This window comes from Neovison vison, chromosome 5, assembly GCF_020171115.1.
Source record: "Neovison vison isolate M4711 chromosome 5, ASM_NN_V1, whole genome shotgun sequence".
Classification (NCBI taxonomy): Eukaryota; Metazoa; Chordata; class Mammalia; order Carnivora; family Mustelidae; genus Neogale; species Neogale vison.
The window spans coordinates 5646560-5670123 of NC_058095.1; the positions used below are offsets into that span (position 1 = coordinate 5646560).

The following is a 23564-nucleotide window of genomic DNA, read 5'->3' on the forward strand; positions in this document are numbered from 1 at the left end:
CCAGATGAGACCAAACCTGCCCAGCTCCCTCCTCTCCCTTCTGCTCCCAGGAAGTGGCCTTTCAGACCATCAGCCCCCTCCCACCTTCTGGACTATAAAAGTCCTGGAGGGCAAAGATCTTATCTGAGATCCCACAGCCCCCGCCCCAGCTGGTCTTTCAGGAGCTGCTCAATGCAGGTTTCTAGCACAGGAATGAAAGGAGGAAGGAATTCCAGGAGCCTCCCCTCCCCCTCTCCCCAGCCAGGCCTGGCGGTGGGGCAGCCAAGTTTGGGGGCCGCCCGTTGTGGGGCATGGGGGGTGGGCTGAGTCCTCTGTCCCAGCTCCACCCCAGCCCCACCCCGCTGCACAGTTGGAACTTGGGGCAGGGGTTCCTCCCTCTGCTGAGCCTGTCTATCCGGTTTCTACTAGAATCGGCCACCTTTTTGGGGTGTGAGATCTCTCGGTGTCAGCAGGGGCAATGAAGGCACACGGGGGTCACCCCTGCCCCAGGAGCGTGCTGAGGTTCTCAGACCAGCACCCACAGGCCCCGAGATCTCCCATTCCTAACAGCTGCACCCCATTTCCCAAGGTCCCAAAATCCTGCCCACAGCTTCCTTCTGCCAGTGGGAGGAGGTGCTCACTCAGGGAAGCCCCCCACCCCAACTGGCCAGTGGCCTCAGCGAAGCTCCAGGGCCACACCAGCCACCATCAAACCAGAGGAAAACAGCAGGGTGCCTCCACCCCCCTCAGACAAGCCCCTGGGTGTCTCTCCCTGGGAGGCCGCCCCCATTCCCCCCCAGCCCCCGCCCCCAGAAGGGCAGCTAGTGCCCCTGGACCGCACGTTAACTCTGTACAATCTCTGTAACACGCCGACCCCATGGAGGACAGGCACCAGGTCACCCGGCGTCTGAGTGGCCAAGCTGGAGGGGAAGCCTTGTCCCTCAGCACGTCCCGGGGGGGAGGGTGTCCCTGGGCATCCTGGCACTCTGCTTCCCGCAGGCCACCTTCCGGGGCAGAGGGAAGCTTGGACATGCGGGCCGGGCCTAGATCAAAGCGGACCTAAGCAAGGCTAATTACCCCGAAACGGGTAGATTGCTAGGTGGCTGCGGAGCTAATAAAGCACGGAGCGCCCCTGTTTATAGGCCAGCTCCGCCTGCTTGCGCCCCGGCCGCCGGGAGGAAGCCCTGTGGAGCTCTGGGGCCCGCCCTGCGATCTCGGGTGGCAGGGTGCTCTGGCTTCGGGGGGCCTTAGGAGCAGGTCTGGGGTTGGGGGAGCCAAAGGCCAGCCTTGGCACACCGTCTCGGGCGCCTCTCCCCACTCACCCAGGCGTAGAGCCTGCCCCAAGAGTGCCACAGGAGTCACTGGGGCCTGCCTGCAGGGAGAGCGGTGTTTTCCTGTGGGGGCGATGTGAGGAGAAAGGGGACAGCCATGGGCTGTGGCCACTGCCTCAGGGACCAGGCATCACGGGAACACTGCTACCCCTGGCAGGGTTCAGCCTCCTTCACAGCCCCATGAGGACGTAGGATGTTTGAGCCTTATATTACAGGTGGGGAAACTGAGGCTGGAAGAGGCACAGTGATCTGCAGAGGTCACACAGCCAGTGAGACTTGGGACACGGAGTCCCGACGCCTGCGGATCCCACTGCCCTCTTCCAGGAAAGCCTGCCAACCAGACCCCATTTCCAGGGTCTGGTGCCATGAGCCGGCAGCGCCCGGGGAGCACCCCATGCAGGTGAAGGCCGCCTGAGTGCCCCAGCCCCAGCCGGTGGGGGGTGGCCAACGCGGTGCTTCCCCTTACCTTGTTAAACTGGAAAAGGTCCCGCTTGAGCCTCTCCCGTGCAGGGTCATGTCCTGACCTCAGGAACCGCCTCATGGTGCTCAGCGCAAAGCCCCCTAGAGAAAGAGAAGCGGCTGCTGACCACCAGCGAGAGGCGGCCACGCAGCTCTGGCCCCAGCACCCACGCTGGCTCCGAGGCACCGAGGGCTTGGCCCAGCCCAACCGCTCTCCCCAAGCCCAGCAGCGGCTTCTCTGTCCGCCCGCTCGTGCGCCCTCGCTCCACCTGCAAAGGACAGTCCAGAACCCGAGGGACGTCTACACCTGGAGGTCCAAGGCTGACCCAAGCTCTAACACTTGTTCTGGGCCACTGCAGCCTTAAAAAGCCAGCGGGAGAAGCTGGAGGAGGAAGCCATTTCGCCCGGCTTTATAGGAACAGAGGCCCTGGGGTTAATGAGCTTAATTGTTAACCTGTTCTCTGAAAAACCATAAACCCCCAGCTAAACAGAAAGGGAAACTTCCCCACCCTCTCTCTCCAGAGCCCAACTGGAAGGCAGAAATGCAAAGGCTGTCTACCTGGTCTCCCAGACCAGAACCCCACTGGTGGGGGGCTGGGGGCTGGCAGGGGTCTCTGGGGTCGGCACCCCCAGGCACACTCTTCCTGCTGACTGCGAGGAAGGCTCTCCCCTCACAGTTGTCGGGAGCAGGTGAGGAGCAGAGCGCAGGGTCGGAAGGCACCAGCCCAGGCCAGCCCACGCCGGGGACCCGCGGTGGAACTGGGTCCACCCCACGCGGCTGCTGGGCTTTCCGGAGCTGCAGCTCTAGCCCTGGGCTTCCTGGCCGGCCCCCTGCCCCCATCTCCGGCTAACCGGGTCGCAGCTCCCCTGGGCTCTGCTGGCCGCACCGGATCGGGAGACCCCCTCTCCCATGGGCCTAAGTGGAGTCTTATCAGGAAAAGAAATCCGCTCCCAATCAAGAAACCAGCTCAAGGCCCAAAGCCCATCTGCCCAAACCATCTGAATGTAGAATGCTTTCCCAACTCAAGGGGAACTATTTCTGGATCATCCTTGGGGGAAGGGAGAAGGATCATCTTCACTTCAGCTTCTGGCCAGCAGCAGCTTGGCCTCCCACTGACCACGGGACACCAGGGCCTGTCCTCGGCAACACAGGGGCCCAGGGTAGCCGGGATCCTTGAAGAGACTAAACGGACCCAGGCGCACCCCAGAGGAGCTTACTCGGGGCTAGGGCAGAGTGCCCTGCCAGGGAGGCATCAGGCTGGGGTGCGGGTTTGGGGGAGCACCTGGCCCCTGCCATGGTGGATGTCCCAGGGGAGGTGTCTGAGACCTGAAAGATGCTCTTTATTTCTGGCTTCTTGTGAGGTGACAAAAACTAACCATCAGGCTAGGGTTCTGCATATGAATGGACCCTGTGTGGTCCAAGACTGGGGGCTCCCTCCAAGGGACTAGATGGCAGAGGGGGGCCATGGTGGTGGCCTCTGGCAGAACCACCAAGGGCTGGCCATGACAGAAGGGGTCACCCCACTTGGCAGAGACACACTGGGGGCAATCCAAGCACCACCCCAGCTTGGAGCAGGTGGAGACCAGCCCCCGAGAGTGCCATCACCTTCTGGGGACACTGAAAAGACCCTCACTTGCAGGATGGGGTGGGGCAGATGCAAGAGATTTGTTCCCTTCCATTCTGGGGGAGCCAGAGCAGACTGGGGAGCCCACTTCCCTCTGGATCGGCAGGTAGTCGGGAACCTGCTGGCTGCCCACCTGACCCGGGGTCCCCAAGTAGGTCAGGGAACACAGGGAAGCCTGGGAGGCTCTGGGGACTGGGAGTGACAACAGCCCTAGGCCGGCAGCAGCGACCTGGGGCTCCCAGACAAACAGCTGAGCGGTGGACTCGCATTCCAGCTGTGGGGGAGGGCGGCACAGGCCGAAGCTCATGAAGCTCATAAATCCGCAGCTCGGCTCCCGCTCCCGGGGCGCCCACTCTCCCTTCCTGGGCCGAGGTCACTGGGTCAGAAGTCACAGGAAGCTGGGAGTGCTGCCTTGGAGGAGAGGGGCCTGCCGACTCCAGGGACAGGGTGATCTCAAGAACCCACACGGGCTTGCGGGTGACACGGCACGGCCCCAGGGAGGAGGTGCGGGTGGGCGGGCGGCAGACGGGGCGTGGAGACGAGGGAGACGGTAGGCACCCCTGCCCACCCAAATGCCCCGCAGAGCATCGGCTGCGTACCAGGCACTACCCCAGACCCGGACGTCATACTTTTACTTTTTTTTTTTTTTTTTTTTAAGATTTTATTTATTTATCAGACAGAGATCACAAGTAGGCAGAGGCAGGCGGAGAGGGGGAAGCAGGCTCCCCGCTGAGCAGAGAGCCTGGGGCTGGATCCCAGGACCCTGAGACCCTGACTGGAGCCAAAGGCAGAGTCCCCAACCCACTGAACCACTACTTTTATCCCTTTTTAAACATTTTGCTCAAGTAATCCTGCTCACTGTTTAAAAAAAGAAAGGAAAAAAAGAAAAGAAAGAAAGAAAACAATCCCAAGGAGAAAATCCTCCCTAAATCCCACTACTCAGGAGTAGGCACAGTGGGATGTCAGGACACCCCCTGCCCCCTCCTGCCTTCGCACTTCTGTACAGGGGACACCTAAACCCGGTCCCGGATGTTTGTTCGCCCTCCACCAGCCTCCCTGGACGTCCAGTGGAAGATCTCCACTTGGCAGACCAGGAAATGAAGACCACAGAGGCTGGGTAACTCATCCAAGGTCACTGAGGAGAAACAGGCAGAACTTGGATTTGCCCCCAGGTCTGCTGAACTCCGAATGTAAGGGGAGGCAGGGCAGGGTGGCTAGGACACATCAGAGGGTGCCTAATCACAGCCCTGCAAGAGAAAGGCCAGGGCGCACGCGGCCTTCAGCTCAGAGTCAACCAAGCGGTTCCGGGCCTGGGGCTGGTCACCTGCTGGTGACGCGCTGCTGAGGTGCCACCTACTCCACAGAGGGCTGGGACCACAAGGGCACGGGAATGGGGGTGGGTGAGAGAACCAGGACCAAGACAGGCAGCCACGGCACCTCTTCCTCACTCTCGCCAACCCCTCACGGTTGCTCCCAACACAGAAATAACTGCCCAGGTCCAGGCGTCAAAAGTGCCACCCCCTCTTGAAGGGGAGCAGGTCTGGGACTCACCAGACTCACCTCCAGGCAAACCCTCAGCTCCACGGACCCCAGCTAAGTGGGTTCTCCAGAGAGAAGCTCCAGAAACCCGGACCTGGAGCTCCCGGGGGTGGAACAGATCCTACCCCCTCTCCTGGGGGTGGGAAATGGGGTGTGGGGGGTTGTAAGGGAAAGAGCCAGGGCTTGGGAACAACCACTGGGCTCAACCAGCACAGCTCAGCTCCGCCAAGCTGGGTGGCCTCCCAAGGCAGCTGCTCGAGGCCCAGCGAGCTCATCTGTACAGGGGGACGCACGGGTCCGCTGGCAAGAGTGGGAGCCATGCCAGGTGCCTGGCACGGAGCAGGCACGGTCCTAGGACTGGGGACACAACAGCGGAAAAGACAGGCAAGAGCCTTTTTTTCACCAAGCTGACATCTCGCAGGGCGTGCGTGCGATGACTCACAAGTACAGAAATCAGTCAGCAGAACGGGCTCGGAGAGAGCAGGCCCAGCAAGGAAACGAAGGAAGGGGCCAATCCAGAGTGACCAGGGTGTGGCTGGAAGGATTCAGGGAACATTCCTGGGTCTGGGTCTATGGATCTGCTGTTCCTTTGCTGGAATGCTTTTCCTCCAGATACCCACTGGCTTGCTTGCTCTCACCTCTACTCAAATGTCCCTTCTTCCTACTGCCCGGCTTTGCTTTGGTCCTTAGCACTGGTCACGGCGCCAGCAGTTTCCTTACTAATCTTGTTTATTACCCGGGCACCCCTCCCCAAGGACAAGCCTTCCCGTTCTTACTCAGGAGTTCTGCCCCCTTTTCACTGAGGCATCCCTGCTGAATGAATGAACAGAGCCAGAAGTGAAGCCTCCACCCAGACCTGAACGATAGGAAGTGGTCGGCCGCGGAAGACTGGGGGCAGGGCGGGTCAGGGGAAACGGAACAAGCTTGCCTCTTCCAGGAGGATGACAACAAGCCCAGGGGCGAGTGCAGGCGACAGGAGAGATGGAGTGGGTCAGTATGGGGGGGCCCCAGGGGCCACAGCAGATGGCCTCAGGCCCAGTTCACTGGGGGCTCACTGACAGTCCTGGGCAGGGCCTGCCTCGGTCTGCTCTCCCCTCTCCTACTCCATTGCCCACTCTGCTCAGGGCCGCCCATCCGCTCAAGCCCCACCCAGGGCCCCTTCTGCTAGTCTCTGAGCTTTCGTCTGAAATAAGCCTTCTGCCTCTCATGCAACCCATCAGAAATCATCTTCTAAAGAGCATTCTCTTTCTTCACCTGTCCTGATCACTTTCCCCCTCCTCCCTCCGTGCTCGACCACACCTTATGCTAAAATGGTCCCTAAAACCACCACGGACAAGGGCACCCATCCAGCTCCTCGAATGTTCTCCCCAGCGTTGCTGTGCTGGTCATTAAGGTATCAGGGAAAATCAGAAGCAACCCAAGTGCGCAACAGGAGCTGGTGAAGCACACGCAGGGTCCTGACCAAAGGCCGATAGTCATTAAAAGGGCAGAAGACGGTGGACGTAGAACCCTACGTAGAACCCTGAAGTCAGGCAGACTCCATGAAAAATACTTAAGTAAGCAGACACCACACTGGCAGGGTTATGGGATTAGTAGAGATTTCTTTCTTCTTTTGGTTTATCTGCCTCCCAGGCAGGGTAGATAAGAGGATCACATGGGAGAAGGGGTGAAGGCCCAGGCGGTGGCCAGGGGTGAGGGTGGCCCTACGCTCAGAGGCAGTCCTGTTGGGGGACAGCTCCTGCTCTCTGGGGGGCTGCGCTGCCCTCCAGCCATGGTAACCTGACCAGGGGAGAAGCCTGCCCCCTGGACACCAGATGGGTGCAGAAGCAGGGAAGGGACAGCTGGGTGGGACCAGCTGCCTGACCTCGGGCTTCAGGGTCCCAGCACCTGCGGTAAGGGACACTACTACTGTATAGGCTGTGCCCAACCAGGATGCCAAGAAGTGTCTGAGGCAATGTTACTGGAAACTCTGACCAGAGCGTGACCTCTGAGAGGCAGCTTCTTTTTTTTTTTTAAAGATTTTATTTGGGGCGCCTGGGTGGCTCAGTGGGTTAAGCCTCTGCCTTTGGCTCAGGTCATGATCTCAGGGGGCCTGCTGAGCAGAGAGCCCGATGCGGGACTCGATCCCAGGACCCTGGGATCATGACCTGAGCCGAAGGCAGAGGCTTTAACCCACTGAGCCACCCAGGAGCCCCTGAGAGGCAGCTTCTTAAGAAGAAACAACTTCTCCATGCCCTGGGCTCCCAAAGACCGCCCAACGAGTCTCGGTTCCTGCCTGTCCCAACCTCTGTCCTGGACAGGACCAAACTCTGAGCAGCCCTCCACACTTTGCCCTCTGTTCCCTTGGGTATGGCCACTCAGGGTCTAGGGCTGGTCCATGTGAGGCTTGTCGGCCAATGGCGTGTGCGCCTGTGTGTGTCCTGACGCTTATCAATTTTCTACACAGGTCTGTGCCTCGTGTGGGGAACTAGCCTGTGTGTTCCCTGTGGGAGGCTGACCCGGTGATTCCCTGCCCTTCTCGCTGCTCGGGTCACCCAACACGGCCACCAGCCACGAATCCTGCCAGAGTCTCAGACGGGTGTCCCCACCCTGACACCTGCCCTGGAAAAGACAGGCGAGCTGTCTACTTTATGAATTCCCACCCTGGACCCCACCGTGGAGATGTGCCTAGACCCTGCTCTCCAACACCCCTCCCCTGCCCCACCCCACATCTCTGGAGCTCGGTAAAGAGACCAGCAGAGGCAGAGACAAAACCAGTGTTGGCGTAGGCTGGTCCCAACCCCTTTCTCTAAGCAGCAGATCTGATGGTGCCGTGGGGAGGAAAAAGGCGGGGTCCCAGCCCAGGCGGCTCACCCCACCTGGGTACCGTTTGCCCATGAGACAGAGACGTGGCCAAGCTGAGCCCAACTGTCTTGGAGGCGTGCAATGGGCCGGGTCAGCGCCATTCACCTGCCGGGAGAGCCTACGCTGAGTGGCGGGGCTCTGGCGTTGTGGCACAAGGGAAAGAAGGTGCCCCTGGCCACACGCAGCACCTGGCTGTGGTCCTGATCTCCAGGAGCACAAACAGTGTGAAATGGGACCCCAAGCTCTCGTCCCCTGTCCCCTCTGTCTGGGCTCCCCACAGCCGCTGCAGAGGCTACCCTCCTCTCCCGACACCCTGTGTGAAGCCTGTGGGTGGCTGGGTCCTTCCGTCTGAGGGGTGTGAGTACACCCCTGAGCCTCCCACCGAGGGTAGCGGTGCGGCAGGGCTCTGACCGGTGAAGGCGGCTGCGGACCCCTCCCGCGTCTTGTTCATGCTGACTCACAATGCCCAAGGTTGCTTTGCAAGCGCCCATGCCACCCCGGGAAACCCAACCTCCCAGGGGCACCAGATAGGGCCCTGGCCAACAGCTTGGCGACCAACCGGCTGAAAGCACGCGGGACTAGGTAGGAGGTGGGACTTTGAGAGACCATCCAGCGAGAAGGCAGGAACCAGAAGGTTGTCACTGCCATTAGATAATAAAAGGATTGAGACTTGGGGCACCAGGTGGCTCAGTCAGTTAAGGGTCTGCCTTCGGCTCAGGTCATGATCTCGGAGATCTGGAATCAAGCCCTGCATCCTGCTCCCTGCTCTGCAGCGAGTCTGCTTCTCCCTCTGCCTCTGCCCAGCCACCCCCCCACCCCCCACCCCCCCGCCGTCGCCACTCATGATCTCCCTTTCAAATAAATAAATAAAATCTTTAAAAACAAAACAAAAAGGACTGAGACCAAACTATGGCCAGATGCCACTTGAAGTACTTTATCCTCAGCATCTCATGTAATTGTACTAGTTATGAAATGACTAGATTTGGAGAGCTATTAAGCGCAAGCAGCGAGTAAGTCCGAGCACTGGTCTGAACTCCAACCTGATGGGAGGACCCTTTGTCTCCCCAGTTCCTCTCAGGACAAAGGGGCTGGCCAGCAGCAGCCCAGATGGGACAACCTGGGTCAGCAGCCACAGCCTGACTTCACCCTCCCTGGCGGAGCCCAGATCAGTGTCGTGTCCCGCCCTAAGGAGCCACAAGCCAGTCCCACAACCTGGGAGGGCCCTCCTGCCACACCCAAGGCTCCTTCTGCAGGGTTTCCTCCCAAGGCCCCTGAGGATGGAGGGGAGGCGGGGAGTAGAAATGCGTGCATTCCCTGAACACATCCCCATTCTGGGGGCCTCAGTCCCTTACATGCAACCCAACGACAGACTCTCTCCAGGGAAGCCACAGACTGGATAATGGCCAAGCCTAAAGAGCAAAGCCATTCCACAGAGGAGGTGGGCAACTTGCCTGGGCCCGGGGTGGTAGGCTGCCTGGCCCATCCTATCAGGCCCCATTCCACAGCCTCCTACTTGCCTCAAAACTTGAACAGCTGACCCAAGAAGCTTCCAAAGGATGTCAGGTCCAGAGGAAAGGGACCATGCCTGTCTGGTCCATGGTTGTACCCCAGTGCTTAGTGCCCTGACACTCGAGAGACGCGCGTGTTCTTTGAAGAACTCCCTCACTTCCTGCACGTCTGTGTTCAAACGTGGCCCTTCTTGCTGAGGCCACCCTCATCATCGCCTTCTCAGGCTGCAACCTGCCTCCCACCCCAAGCCCCTACTTTGTTCTTATACTTACAGAACTCGAGTCACCTTTTCACACTTCTATTACTTATGCCGGCTTCCTGTTACCCACGCTCCCCACTCTTCAGAACGCGAGTCCTGGCGCGGGAGGAGCCAGCAGGTACTCACCGCACGACTGAGTGAACAGCCAGGACTAAACAGAGATCAACGAGGCAAAGGTCTTTTCCAGTTGGGAACCACTGACCCCAAAGAGCACTGGGCTGGCGCTCCTTGGGGAACTTCCCCACCTTGTTCTCAAGTCTCAGGTCAAGCCCAGGGTCAGGTAGACATCATGCCTGGCATCCTGCTGGGGCTACCTTTGTGGGCCCCGCCTCAGACTAAGGTTCCAGGACACCCGGCTCGGCAGCAAGGAGGATCCAAGAATAATATTAGTTACTAGACTCAGGTAGTCCTGTGCCCAGATGTCCCTCTCCACAAACGCTGGGAACACTGAGTCAGGTGTCTTGAGAGAAGGCTCTAGTCTGCTGAATTCCTTCAGGGTAGAGTCAGGTACCTAAAGCTGTCCCCACGCCCAGAGGAGCCTCTCCTTACTCAAGAATTCACTGTGGTTCCTGGGAAGGGGAAGGAGCAGGGTGACTCTCCAAAGTACCAGTTTCCTCCGAGAAGCAGGGTGGGGAGGGGAGGTCACCTCCAAGGAACTGGGCACAGCCCCATGGTGCCAGGGCACAGGGAGAGGAGGGTGTCCTGGGGAACCTTGCGAGCCAAGGCTAGCGAAGAGCAAGCAGGCCCACTGGGGGACGCCCCCTCCTGCCCCATACCCTGCTTCTCCCTGAAAACTGCTCCTGGGTAGGGGAAAACAAAGTTGCCGAACAGACTTGGCCTGCCTCTACCCAGGAGGAGCCCTGATAGTGGTATCGCCTGAGTGAGAGAAGAAAGCTTCTCTGAGCTGAGTACTCAGAAAAAGTCCAGGCGGCCGCGTTGCTCACAGGAGCCAGCCCAGCAGCAGGGACCATGGGCCTCTTGGGCCTCCACTCGGGTGTCTCAACAGCTGCCCCTGGCACTTCTAGAAGGACCAGGAAAGTTGAGGAATCCTTCAGGAAACTCCATGCTCCTGGAGACTCTTGCCCGGGATGCTCAATGTCTCCACTGGGTAGCCAAGGAGTCCCAGACTGATGGCAGAGGCTCCACGATTTCCAGTTCCATGGACCACTTTCTCTATGGGGTGCAGGGTGCGCGGGCGCCTGGGGCCAGGAACTCCTGGCAGGGAAGGATGCCTCTTCCCTAAATGAGGTCGAAAGAAAGCACTATGGAATCCCCAGAAAGGCTCCTGAATGGCAACAGAGCAGCACAAGAATGTGATCCCCTCCACCCCCAACAGGGTACAGAATGCAGGCAGCCAAGCCCTCTGCTGAGCAAAAAGCTGAGTAGATTAGATTATATACCCCCTTCCTCCCAGGAAAGGCCCCCAGATGGGGTCTGGCAACCAGGTCTCACTCCTGGCTCTACCAAGGAGCAGGGCAGGTACCAAGGGACACTTCGTAGAGCCCACTGTCCTCTACCTCTGCCTCCCTAGTTTCAAGGAAAAATATTTGCATTTTAAAAGGTCTGACATCCAGAGGCTTTCAAAAATGAGGGCCTCTTGGGTGATTTCTGGACAAAGAAGCCAAATCCCCCCGCAACCCAGCAGGCATGTCCAAAAGGCTTAGGTGTCTGCCCAAAGCTCCCCAAGTGAGGCTTTTTATGTTTTACGGAGCACGTTAAGCAGCTCATCCACCCGATGGCTGCTCTATGCCAGACCACACGTGTTCCTGACATTTTTTCCCCCATTCTCCTGTCAACAAGGCTCCCTGAGGCTTGGCATACTAGTTAGGTGACTGAGCCAAGATCATGCAGCAAGAAGAAATCAGCAAGGCATGATTCAGAGCTAAACCTGTTACCTGGAAGGACATCACGTTTGAAGAAAAAGACGGAGAGGCAAGAAGGAGTTCTGCCTCTTTATGCTTTCTAAAACATTTCCACGATTCCCGTTATAGGCTCCTGGTGCCTTTTTTTTTTTTTTTAAGATTTTATTTATTTATTTGACAGACAGAGATCACAAGTAGGCGGAGAGGCAGGCAGAGAGAGAGGAGGAAGCAGGCTCCCCGCCGAGCAGAGAGCCCGATGCAGGGCTCGATCCCAGGACCCTGAGATCGTGACCCGAGCCGAGGCAGAGGCTTCAACCCACTGAGCCACCCAGGCGCCCCTGTCTTTTTAATTTTTTAAACTAATGGGGTCAGCTGGAATTATGGGCCTTTCCCTTCTTTCAATGCAACTGTATTAAAAAAAAGCTAAATGCTCAATTATTAAGTTATTAAAATGTTATTATTCTGCCACCAAAGGGGCACTCTGCTGACTCAAAGAAAAGTAGGGATGCAGACTGACCTCAGATGCTGGAAACACTGTCCAGTGCCCTCCCTCACCCCCCACCCCCCCAGCCAAGAGATTGGCCTCGTCTAACTTTGGAGTAGTAGTCAGAGCCTCCAGAGCTGACTTTGCCTCTTGACTGCCACAGGTGAACACTGTGGGCAGATCACCTAAGAAAAACAAATCTAGGGGCACCTGGGTGGCTCAATGCATTAAGCCTCTGCCTTTGGCTCAAGTCATGATCTCAGGGTCGTGGGATCGAGCCCCGCATCGGGCTCTCTGCTCAGCAGGGAGCCTGCTTCCCCCCCCCACCACCCCGCCTGCCTCTCTGCCTACTTGTGATCTCTCTGTCAAATAAATAAATAAAATTTAAAAAAAAAAAAAGAAAGAAAAAAACAAAACCAAATCTAGGGGCGCCTGGGTGGATCAGTGGGTTAAAACCTCTGCCTTCGGGCGCCTGGGTGGCTCAGTGGGTTAAGCCGCTGCCTGCCTTCGGCTCAGGTCATGATCTCAGGGTCCTGGGATCGAGTCCCGCATGGGGCTCTCTGCTCAGCGGGGAGACTTTCTCTCTCTCTCTCTGCCTGCCTCTCCATCTACTTGTGATCTCTGTCAAAAAATAAATAAAATCTTTAAAAAAAAAAAAAAAAAAAAAAAAAACCTCTGCCTTCAGCTCAGGTCATGATCCCAGGGTCCTGGGATCAAGCCCCACATCAGGTTCTCTGCTTAGCGGAGAGCTGCTTCCTCCCCTCTCTGCCTGCCTCTCTGCCTACTTGTGATCTCTCTGTCTAGATAAATAAATAAAATCTTTAAAAACGAAAAAGAAAACCAAATCTAGGGTGCCTGGCTGGCTCAGTTGGTTGAGCACCAGACTCCTGATTTTGGCTTAGGTCTAGATCTCAGGGTCCTAGGATAGAGCCCCAAGTGGCAGGCTCTGGACTCAGCAAGAAATCTGCTGGAGGCTTTCTCTCCCTCTGCCCCTCCCCCTGCGTAGTGCTGGGGTGCTCTCTCTCTCTCTCAAATAAATAAATAAATCTTTAAAAGAAGGAAGGAAGGAAGACAGATCTGAATGTTCTGCCCATAAGGTAAGTAAGGAGGACCATCTCTCCCAGAACCCTTCCCATGCCTCAGCTCTGGAAGACCCAGCCCCTCTTGTTCAAAAGCCCTTCTGACCGGGGCTTCCCCTGGGGCTAGGCCACAGCTATTCCGCAGCGCTGCTCCGTTCCTCCCACCTGGGGTTTTCTGTCGCCCTGACACACTCATTCCCTCCCAGTTCCTCTCCCTGCTCACTATCCCCCAGCAGCCGGACAGGGCTCTGAACTGCAAACTCTGCAGAGGATCCCAAGAGCCCAGGTTAAGACGCCCCATATCTGGCACGTGGATCCCCATGGGAAGGGGCACTGAGTCCAAGCCCTGCCCCCTCACTCCAAGCTCACCTGCTCTCAGGTGAGAGCCTGAGGGGGCCACACCGCGGTTCTCCTGGGTACAGTCCATTCTCCCCACAGCTAAAGCTCAGTTTGTCTACAAACTGCCCAGCAGGGGCAAACCAAGAGCAAACTTTGCACGCTTTCTTTGGCAAGACGGTATTTTTCACTCCTCACCAAGTCCTAACGTATCACAGCGCAACTCCACCCCCGTCGTCGTGGAAAACGTACTGATCTCCGTACCTTCCCTAAAGGTGTCCAAGGCAGCCAGAGGCGGAGAGAGGCCCAGACCGAAGTCCCTCCCGCGGGCTTCCTGCGTCCGGGGATTAGGAGGCACAAAGGGCCGGCAGGGAGTGGGCCCAGATGGTAGGGGCAGGGACTAAGCCGGCGAGGTAACGTGCTGCGGCCGCTGCTCGCACAGAGCCGGCTACCTGAGACGCGCGTCGCCAGCCTCCGGGGCCAGGCGCCTTGCACGTGGGGCCCAAGGAGCCGGGATCCCGCCCCCGCTCGCGGTGACCTCCGGCACTCAGCCCGGCTGGGCACTTGTTTCCCCGTTTCCCAAAACCAACTCTATTAGGCAAACCCGGAGCTCAAATTCAGTAAAGGCGGGCAGATCCGCCAGAGAGAAGTTCCGAGCCGCACTTCCTACAGGTGTCCTTCGCCCAGACAAACCGACCCACGGCATCCAGGGCGAGGCGCGCGGACCCGGGCACAGCTCTTCCCGCCCCGCCCGCGGACGCAGGGGTCTCGGCCTTCCCCCGCCTTCCCGCCCCGAGTGGAGGGCGCCGCGAGGGGGCGGACCCGACTGGGTGTTTCCGCGCCCGCGCCTCACCTGGAACCCCAGGCCGGCCCCCGCCCGAGGCCTCGGCGTCCCACCGCACCGGCCGCCGGCTCCGCTCACTGCGCCGCCGGCCCACGGGCTGCTGGGCGGCCGTCTCCTTCCTGCTCACCTCCGGCGCTGCGAGCAGGGGGCGGAGCCGCTGCTATTTACATAAAGGGCGAGCCGGCCGGCCTCGCAGGGCCGCCAGCCCCGGGCCCCAGCGGCCCCGCCCCCGGGCCTGGCCCCGCCCCTCCACGGCTCCGGGCCGACGGGGCGGGAGCGCAGGGAGGGCTCCCGGGGAATGGGGGGCGGGCGGCCGCCGCTCTCCGGCCAATCCTCGACCCCGGGGAGCGCGGAGGCGGGGCCGCGGCCGGCGTGAATATGCACGAGGCACTGCGGACCCACCCCCGGCCTCACCTGCGCGCACCTGGACTCAGGCTGGCGCGCCGCGCCCAGTGTCCTGCCGCGTGCGGGAGGAAATAGTCCCTGGGACGCACGGCATCCTGGGCCGCCTCCAGGCCGGATCGCCGAGGGGAGCGGCCCCTCCCCCACGTCGGCCCGGAGCGACTGCGGGAGGGACATAGCCGCGCCTGCTCTTCCCGAAGACGCCCAACCCAGTCCGAGCGGGTGACCGGTGGACCCTGGGCGGTTTCGGGACCCAAGAGCGAGGTGGCTTGGGGACGGGGGCGTCGCCACGAGGCGCCTCCCCTCGGGGCGGGTCCCAAGTCTGAACCCGGGTCCTCCGTGTCGCTGCGGAGGCAGGAAGGCGCCCAAGGCCCCGAAGGACAGCAACATTGACCGGAGTTTCTAGCGCAACTGGAGTGAGTTGGAGCGACCAGAGGAGGGAGCGGAAGGGGCGCGGGGGCCAGGGACGCGAATGGCGCGCTTCACAGCACGACCCGAAGCACTGGGGTTCAAGGCGCGCCGACGTGGCGCCTCCCCGCCGCCCCTCTATCCCGAAGCGGCTGCGTTCAGGGAAAGCCCGATGGAGCGCCAGCCTCCCTCCGCGGACGACCATTTAGAAAGCCAAGCTAATTAGGTCTGTGACTTCCCGTGCCCCGGGCGCAGGCCCTGAGAAAGGTGCGGGGTCGCGTTCTTGCCCTCCCGGGGAGACTTTTCTTCGCTCCCGCGCCAGAGAAAGCGTTGTGTGCGGGCGGGCAAAGACAGGGTGAGGGCCTGGGGGCCATGTCCGCAGATATCGGGACTTTGTGGGGTCGGGACGGGGAGAGGAGGGGAAAGAGGGCTGGAGGCTCCAGCCGGGGACTCGTCCACTATCTCCAGCCACAGCAAAAAAGCGATCTATTTTTTAATGGCTTTGGCTTTATCGCACGAAGCAGGCACCCTCTCTTTTAAAGGCACAGAGTCCTCTCTTCTGCCCCACCCCGCTGGGTCTCTGAAATCTAGTCCTGAGTTCCAAGACAGCAGTCTCAGGTCTGGGACTATGGAAGCCAGGAAGGGGGGCGCATGGCTTCGTTCTCCTGCAAGCATCAGACACCCAGGGCCAAGGCCCAGACCAGCCCCTGAAACTACAGGTCAGGGTCTGAGTATAAGAGGCAGTGGAGATGGTCCCTGAGAGTAGACAGTCCAGGTCCCCCAGAGCAGGTCCCATGCCCTGCCAGAGCAGCGTGACTAGTGTTCCAGATCCCTGGGCAGCGTGAAGTCCCTGAAGCTGTAGAAGGAGATGTCTCCATGATCCACCAGGGCAAAGATCAGAGGAACATCCCCACTCTGGTAGGATAACCGCTTGAGGGTACAGAGGTCTGGAACTGGCTCATCAAATCTGCAGGGATAGAGTTAGACTGAGACGTGGACATAGGCCACCCATAAAGTCTGAGCCCCCAGCCCTCTTCGGCTACCACGGAAAGGAAATCATTAAGACAGGAGTTGAGGGTACAAGAAGTCGGGCCTCTGGACTCTCCTGTCTGCAAACTGCTTGGCTCTGACCTGTTCTCCAAGAGTGATCCAGAGCCTTGATTGGGTATGGGGGCTCGGAAGAGTGAGCTCTCAGCCTGTGAATCCCTCTGATTCACATCCCTTCTGCTGGATGAGCCCTGCAGTAAATGAGCACAGGACAGAGACAACCAAAGATGCCAGGAATGAAGGCTAAGGACCTGGGAAGCTCCGGTTCCTATAGCACAGACTGGCTGTGCGGCCCTGAGTTAGTCACAGCTCTCCAGAACCATGGTTCTTCTGACTGGCAAACTGGCCAGGGGCATAGAGGGCAGGTCCATGTGGTTTACAAGAGAAGGGGCAGCAGCCTGGGAGTACTGCGCACTGGTCTCGTACCCACTAATGCACATCCGGGCGTAGGGCCTGCCAGGGTTATTCTTTCGGAATGTGGCCACGGCATCAGCCTGGTAGATGTCAAAGCTGATCTCCAAGCCCCCAGACTTCTCCAGCAGCCTGAGGACACAGTGAGAAACCTTAAGAAACAGGGACCCTCCGCCTCCCTTTTCCCTGCCATGCTTTCCCTCCCACAGTTCCCCCAAGCAGGCTCATCAAGAGGAATTGAGGTCCTCCCACTTGGGCAGGGGAAGGTTCCAGCTGCCTATCTCAAAATCCTCAGGCTAAATCCACCTCTTGCCTTTCATCCCTCCCTCTCCCCTAGACACACATGAATATCCCCCAGCTCATGTCCAACCTCAGGAGTCAAGCTCCAGCTGCCAACTCCTGCTGGCAGCCAAGGCACCCTGGAGACAGGCACTACCTGGAGACTCACCGGGCACCTCCATCAGCAAGGTGTGTGGTCCGCAGCACAGAGAGATGCTGCAGGGCTGTGGCTGTGAGGACAGTGAAAGTAAGGTGTTGGGGTGGGGGGGTAGTCAACTATCTACAGACTCCTCTGACATTTCTGAATCTATCTAGTGTTGCCAGACTTAAGAGATTGAATTAAAAAAAAATTGTAGGTATGTCCAATATTTGGAATACACTTACACTAAAAAAATTAGCTGATTATCTGAACTTCAAATAGAGCCCATCTAGAGGCAACCCTAATCTTGTTACTTAGAATCTCCCATGTTCTCATAAAGATTGTAAAGAATTCTGCATCTCTTAATACTGTTCTTGCCCTATCAGTTCCCTGTTCTTAAACATGCAAGGTGCACCAGTAAGCCTTTTATTTGGCCAAGATGGCACCTCCTTGCTCCCCTGTCCCCGAGTTGAGAGAACAGGGACCACAGCAGGCTGGTGGCAGAGCCGCCCGCATGCATCTCGTTTATGATTTTAAGGATACAGTTGTAGTTTCTTTCCCCCTCGCCTCTCCCTGGACACAGACTCGCCATTTCCAAACCTTCCCACATGGGTCCTTTTGCTGCTTTGCAGGAGAGCAGACTGTCCTTGTGGGTTCCACTCCATGGGACAGCTCTCTCCGCCCGCCCCAGCTTTCTTAAGCCTCAATTAGTCATGGACAATCCATGTCCCTTTCAAAGTCTTAGGACTCCTCAGCTGCCAGGGGCCTGCAGGGCTTTGGCAGGATAAGGAGGTACCTGGGGAGTCTGCCTGGCCAGGGCTCAGCAAGGGTCTGACAGGCTGGTCCCACAGATGTGGGGGGCGGCTCTGGCTCTTCTGCAGGTGCCGTGTTCGCAGCAGCTGCTTGTATTCCCGCCAGCTGGAGCAGCAGCGCACCTCGGGATCCGAGTTCACATCCTCCCGGAAGTGCTGGGCCTCTGCGTGTTGCTCCCGTTCCCTCCTGGAGAGCTTCTCCTTCCTCTGGTTCAGCTTCTGACACCAGGATTCGGCATCTGTCTCCCGCCCAGTGACGTTGGCCGGGAGCAGTTCTGGGGCTGGGGCAAGCAGAAGGGTGTGGCGGCTATCTGAAGCCATGTTGGGGAATGAGATCTGTTCAAAGTTCCAGCGTGGCTTACGAACCCCCTTGACCCCGTTCTCTACTTTGCCACTCTCCTGGCTGCACCCCACCCCCTCATGAGCCAGGTCAGGCCAGGGCTGCAGGGATCCCAGAAGCTCAGATGGGCCCATTGGGCCCTTTACAAGGTTTGACTCCTGAGGTTTCTCCTCTCCGCATTGGTTGTTCTGGTTGCAAGGAGGTGGGCTGGAGGCTGTCAGGCTCTCTGGTGTCTCGTTCACCCCCTGCGGGGGATTCTCCAGGGCCTTGGCCTTCTTATTAATGCACCTGAGGGATGTGGGGAGGAAATTCAGCTTATCTGCTCCTGATGGCTGAGATGGACACGTCCCACACACCTGCTGCTGCCTCCAGGATCCCACTAGGGAGACACCCAAGCCCAGCTCTTAAGCCAATGCATTCTCCAAGGTCCCCAAAACGAGTACTCCCTTAACAGCTCTGCTCCCCAGAACTCCCTGGGTGGGGGGGTGGGGGTGGCCATGTGGGAAACACTACCGAGAGCTGGAGCTCCTCCTCTTCCTCTTGCCATTCTGATCCTCTAAGCACCGGGCACTGCCGTCCAAGTTCAGCTGTCTCTCGTAAGGGGACAGGATGGAGCTATGGGGTGAGAATCGGGTGGGCAACAGATCCACTTCCTCAGCCTGGAGTTCCCAGTGGAATTTGTGAGGGACTGGCCCAGAAGACAAATCAGGGGGCCAGGGTCAAAGCCAAATCCAAGGGCCAAGTCCCTGGGCAGACCTGCAAGCAAGGTAAATGGGGGCAACCGCAGGGGCCTGCCCATGTGTCTTTGCCCAGGCCTCTGGGTCTCACCAATGGCCCCTTTGAACAGAGACTTACTGGAACCAGGGCTCCTGGAGAGCCAGCAATAAATGATTAACCACTAGTGAGAAAAATGAAGAGACCAGAAAACTTGGAAAATACAGAAAAATAAAAATACAAACATTTTTGGTTCTTATAAACATGCACCCTCTCTCATATGGTTTTTTCCTATCAAAAATTACATTGTACTGGGGTGCCTGGGTGGCTCAGTCGGTTAAACATCTGCCTTCAGTTCTGGTCGTGATCTTGGGGTCCTGGGATCAAGTCCCACATCCGAGGTGCCTGCTCAGCAGGGAATCTGCTTCTCCCTCTGGCTCCTGCACTCACCCATGCTCTCTCTCAAAATCTTAACATACTGCTATTTAATTTCCTCTTACTCTCAATAACGTATTATAGAGATAACCCCTTCTGACTATAGCATTGTTCCCTACCAAGATTTTTTTATGGTGCTAAGGCTACACTTTCCAAATGATACCCACTACACACAAGGGGCAATTAAGATTAAATTAGATCCATTAAAATTAAACAAAAATTCAGTCCCACAGTTGCACAAGCCACATATATTGGACAGCAGAGACCTGGAATGTTTTTATCACTGCAGAAGGTTTTATAAGACAGCACTGCTCTAAGGGAAAAACTCAAATTTGTGTGACCATGCCGTCCCCGTTGAACTCACAGGATGTTTCCAAGTTCACCAGTTTTGCAAAGTGATGATTCTTTTGTGTAACCTCCCCACTAAATACAAGTTCTGTGAGGGCAGTGACTTCGCTATTCCTCAGCAATGAGCACAGGGCCTAGCACCCAGTAAGAAATCAATAAATACTGTCAAATGAATGAATGAATGAACATTTTCACAGGTGAACTTTGCACACATCTGTGTCTATTTCCTTGGCATATATCTCACTTTTAGGAAGTGAAGGGCATACTTGTTCTAGAATTTTCGTGACACACTATCAAACAGTAAAGAGTACACCAGTTTACACTCTATCGCTGACGGTCTCTGTGGCTCTTAGCAATGCTGAGCTATTAAGGTGATCATGTTTAGAGGCCCCAGAAGGAAAGAACATTTAACGTAACCAAAGGAATGTGAGACCCTACTCAACTGTTAATGCGTCACTTGGCCCGCCATTCACACATGCACTTGACAAATCTGCTTACCCACCCACTGAGGCACCGTTCTGGGTTACAGCTATGTGCCAGTGCACTGTCATGAGCTAGAAGTGCTTAATCGTTATCTGCCGAGCCATCAGGCTGAAGATGGGGCTCAATTTGATAACCCAGGAAAAGCTGAAATGACCTAGACTTGTCCCAGCATGCCTCTTGATACAGCACTTCCAACAGAGGCCCCCAGCCCATGCCCAGGGAGCTGCAGCTCCAGCCAAGGATTCCAGGTCAAGAGAGGCCATTTTCCACCTTGGGGCTCATCTACTAGGTCCCATGACTGGAATAAATGGGAGGGAAACGGGATTGGGATTTACCTTGGTTGGAACCGTCGAACCACGTAGCCCAGTCTCTTCAGGTGGCTGAAGGCCTCAAAGAAAAAAAGTAAAGATCAGAGGACCACTTTTGAAAACACCAAATAGTTCCTTCAGACAGGAGCCACTCCCCAGGTGGCCTCCCCTGCCCCTCCTGCCCACCCCAATTCTAAACCCTGGGATTGGCTGGATCATACTCCATTATAAACACCCTCCGCAAACTAAGGTCCCAGTCTCTGAATTCCTGTCTCTTGCTTACCTTACTCTGGGCATAAATGACATTTAGCATTTTCTTGATTTAAATGCAAAATCCCAAAAAAGCTGATAGCTGATGAATCAGGAAAAGAACTACACACTAGAATGTTATGATACCAAAGCTGTCCAGTGCAAAACTCCTGACCAGAGTGTGAACAAGGAAGTGGCCAAAGGCGGTAGACAGCACACTCCCCCACCCTGCCCCTCCACCCTATACGTCCAGACAGGAGTAGGGTAGGAGTGGTCTTGGGTAAAGAACCCTATGTCCATCCTTGTGTTCTAATATCCGTATCAGAGAGATGTATGCAGGAATGACCCCATCCTGCTTGCTCTCTCAGCAGCCTTCAACATAGCCAATTACTTCTTCCTTCTTTTGGCTTCCGTGACACCACCTCTCCTGGTTTTTCTCCTGTGTTGTCAGACACTCCTTGGTCTGTTTCTGGTTCCCTATCTTTCCCCTCATCACACTGGAACCCTCCAGGTATCAGACCCAGCTCTTGATCCTGGCTACGTTCCGGTGCAGCCCTGTGATTTTAAATACCACCCACAAGCTCCTGAGGTCTACATTTAGGTCTCTAGCCTCGTGCCCCTCCCCTGCTTTGTCTTCTCCCCAGCGCTCAGTTCTGTGAAGTCAGTCATTCAGTTGCTTGTTCACTTATTCCCAATTGCCACCACTAGGATGCAGGCACCGTGACCGCAGAGCCCTTGGCTGTCTTGTAGTCCCAACACATAGTTCTGTGTCTAGCACCTGGCGGGTGCTTATGAATCCTCACTGACTCAGTGGACGGGTGGCTCCTCTCCTGGGAGAGGGTGGCAGATACCTGGTACTGGAGAAAAGTCACAGTGTCCTCAGTCAGCAGTAGCTGGTAAGCCTCCTGAATAGACAGTGGCAGATCTTGGTGGAAAAGCTGGATGGAGCCCTGCAAGTGGGGCCAACAGCTCAGCTTGTGGACCCTCCTGCAGTGGCTCAACCAGTGGGGCAACTTCGAGGCGGAGATACATGGGCGCCCTTCCTTTCCCTCTCCCCCACCGTCACAGCAAGAACGTGGCCAACCAGGAAAGGAGGGCACCACCTCTAATTCGGGGACGGGAATCCCCGCTCTCTGCATGGTTCTAGAATTCGCGTTACAAGCTTCTTGAATCCTCAGTTGTATATACGCTTTTACTCTAATAAAAACATGTCCTTTTGGTTCCTTGCTCCCAACCCTTCCTCCCCCTCCGGGGGCCCCACTCACACACTCCAGCAGATATAAGGCCTCTTCGGGGTGAAGCCGCTGCCGGCCCTGCTCTGAGAAGCCCATGGTCTGCCAGAATTTACCCTGTGCAGGACCCAGAGCGAATGTCACAAAGAAGCCAGGAAGGCACAAGAAGGCAGGTCCCTCTCCCCGAGCCCCGTCTCTCACCGCAGGAGACTTCAATTCCACGAAGCCCTCTTCCGGCCTCCACTCGGCAGCCACCAAACTGCCCCTGGCGAAGAGTGGGGAGGGGGTCCGTCTGAGTCCCCCCGCGAAGTCCACGGGCTCCAGCCGCCCCGCCTGCCCCGGCCCGGCCCCGCCCCGGCCCGCCCCCCTCACAGGCGCTCCACGCGCTCCTCTGCCAGCAGCTGCCAGAGCTCCTCGCGGCACACACGCAGCCGCTCGGCCTGGGCCGCCGAGCCGTCGGGCAGGAAGTCCTTGGGGCCATGCGAGCGCTGAGGCAGCTTCTGGGACCGCGAGCGGGCAGCGAGGAGCTCCCGGGCACTGGGGAAGGAAGAGACGCCGGGTCAGCGCTGCGCACTTGGCGCCGCGCGGTCCCGTCCCACATTCTCGTCCCCTTCCCCACCCCCCGCCCTCTCCGCGTGCCCCGCGCCTCCGCGGGCCGGACAGCACCAGAGCACGCGCCCGGCGGGAACCTCCACGGCAGCCGGCTCGAGCTCGGGCTCCATCGGGCCGCCGTCTGCGGCTGCGCGCGCACCGCCCCTGACCCGCCCACCGCCGGAACTCCGCGCGGCCCTAGCGCCTGCAGATCCTCCCTCCGCTCCACCAGCCTCCGGCTCGACCCACCGGCTTTGCACCTTCCTGGCTGTCCTAGAGCCTGCCAACAAACTTGTGCCTCGATTCGGGCAGAGCGAGTGCCGGTTTCCGGATTTAAAGGAGTTCACCTCTCCTTCCCAGCGCCCCCCCGAGTTCCTCTGTAGTAAAAATTGAGGAGCCCGGCATCTGAGAGTGTGGACAGTCAACAGACATGGACAGTCAAATGTGTGACCCTCCCCTCCGCAGTCCTGGGCCGCTTAGTCTCCACCACTCAGGCCGGACGAGGAGAGAGGGAGGATTTAAAAGAAGGGAGAGCTGTAGCTTCCCACAGTCCAGCCTGCAGACTGGCCACCGGGGCAGTCAGATGCGGTCTGGGTAGGTTCGGAGTTCCTTCTGGGTCTTCCGTTGGATCCCTTCCGAGGGGCTCGGAAGCCGGGTTTTGAAGGCTAGGGGGCGGGAGGAGCTGTCCGGCCCACGATGGTGCTGAAGGCGCCACTCCAGCCTGTCATTAGCACCCCCTCGAGGCTGGGGTCCCCGCCGCCGCCGCCACCATGGTCCTCTCCGACATAGTCCGCTAGGTGGCACCATTGCTCCAATCAGCGGATGCGGGTCGGCGGCTCCGGTCGCCGGCGGAGGTCAACGTGGAAATCCCAGGAGGGGCGAGGGGCTAAAAAGAGCGGGGGCTTCCCAAGTGGCGTCCCCAGGACTCGGTTTCCAGACCCCTTCACATCACGTCTTTTCTCCCATTCAATCATAAACAGGGCATCTCGCCCTTGGGTTTGAACTCTAAGGCCCCAGGTCGCGGTGGCTCCGCAGGCCGGGGGGCAGGGCTCGCACTCTCCCCTACCACGCCGCCTCACCTGGGCGCATGCGCTGACCCGGCCAGCGTGCCCGGGCCGGACGAGAGCGGTGGGGGCGGGGTCTGGTACGGATGGGGGCGGGGCCGCAAGCGCTGACTGACAAGTCGACTGCGCTGCCGGGACAGTCCCTCCGCTCC

At 58.1% G+C, this 23564-nt stretch overlaps 2 protein-coding genes across 7 annotated transcripts in view; both read right to left on the reverse strand.

Annotated features, from left to right (window-relative positions):
• LLGL2 (LLGL scribble cell polarity complex component 2) overlaps positions 1–14261 on the reverse strand; it is a 34481-nt gene extending 20220 nt beyond the window's left edge. For 3 of the 5 annotated variants that reach the window (XM_044247441.1, XM_044247440.1, XM_044247436.1), the window contains exons 1-2: positions 14160–14261; positions 1777–1871 (exon numbers count right to left, since the gene is read on the reverse strand). In XM_044247441.1, coding sequence (XP_044103376.1) covers positions 1777–1851 — 75 coding nt within the window. In that variant the 5' untranslated portion in view covers positions 1852–1871; positions 14160–14261. Of the gene's footprint in view, positions 1–1776; positions 1872–2038; positions 2150–9671; positions 9715–14159 lie in introns of those variants that run through there. The other 2 variants (XM_044247439.1, XM_044247438.1) reach the window with 2 other exon arrangements.
• A 1408-nt stretch (positions 14262–15669) lies between these two features.
• Positions 15670–22615, reverse strand: TSEN54 (tRNA splicing endonuclease subunit 54). Of its 2 annotated transcripts, none has more exons than XM_044247443.1 (11): positions 22598–22615; positions 22130–22294; positions 21959–22022; positions 21791–21874; positions 21377–21475; positions 20304–20356; positions 18502–18603; positions 17633–18276; positions 16867–16927; positions 16434–16550; positions 15670–15927 (listed from the first exon to the last, which is right to left on the reverse strand). In XM_044247443.1, the coding sequence occupies exons 4-11, from the start codon at positions 21854–21856 to the stop codon at positions 15777–15779; spliced, it is 1293 nt and encodes a 430-aa protein (XP_044103378.1). In that variant the 5' UTR covers positions 21857–21874; positions 21959–22022; positions 22130–22294; positions 22598–22615; the 3' UTR covers positions 15670–15776. The 2 variants fall into 2 exon arrangements, with proteins under 2 accessions (XP_044103378.1, XP_044103377.1); XM_044247442.1 differs by lacking the exon at positions 22598–22615 and adding an exon at positions 22424–22479.
• Between the last annotated feature and the right edge of the window lie 949 nt (positions 22616–23564).

Coding starts and splice junctions, on each gene's coding strand:
- TSEN54 (XM_044247442.1), bottom strand. CDS start 22,479: ATGGAGCCCGAGCTCGAGCCGGCTGCCGTGGAGGTTCCCGCCGGGCGC. Junction 21,875..21,958: donor TGGAATTGAAGTCTCCTGCG/GTGAGAGACGGG, acceptor GGTCCTGCACAG/GGTAAATTCTGGCAGACCAT. Junction 18,277..18,501: donor AGGAGGAGCTCCAGCTCTCG/GTAGTGTTTCCC, acceptor CACATCCCTCAG/GTGCATTAATAAGAAGGCCA.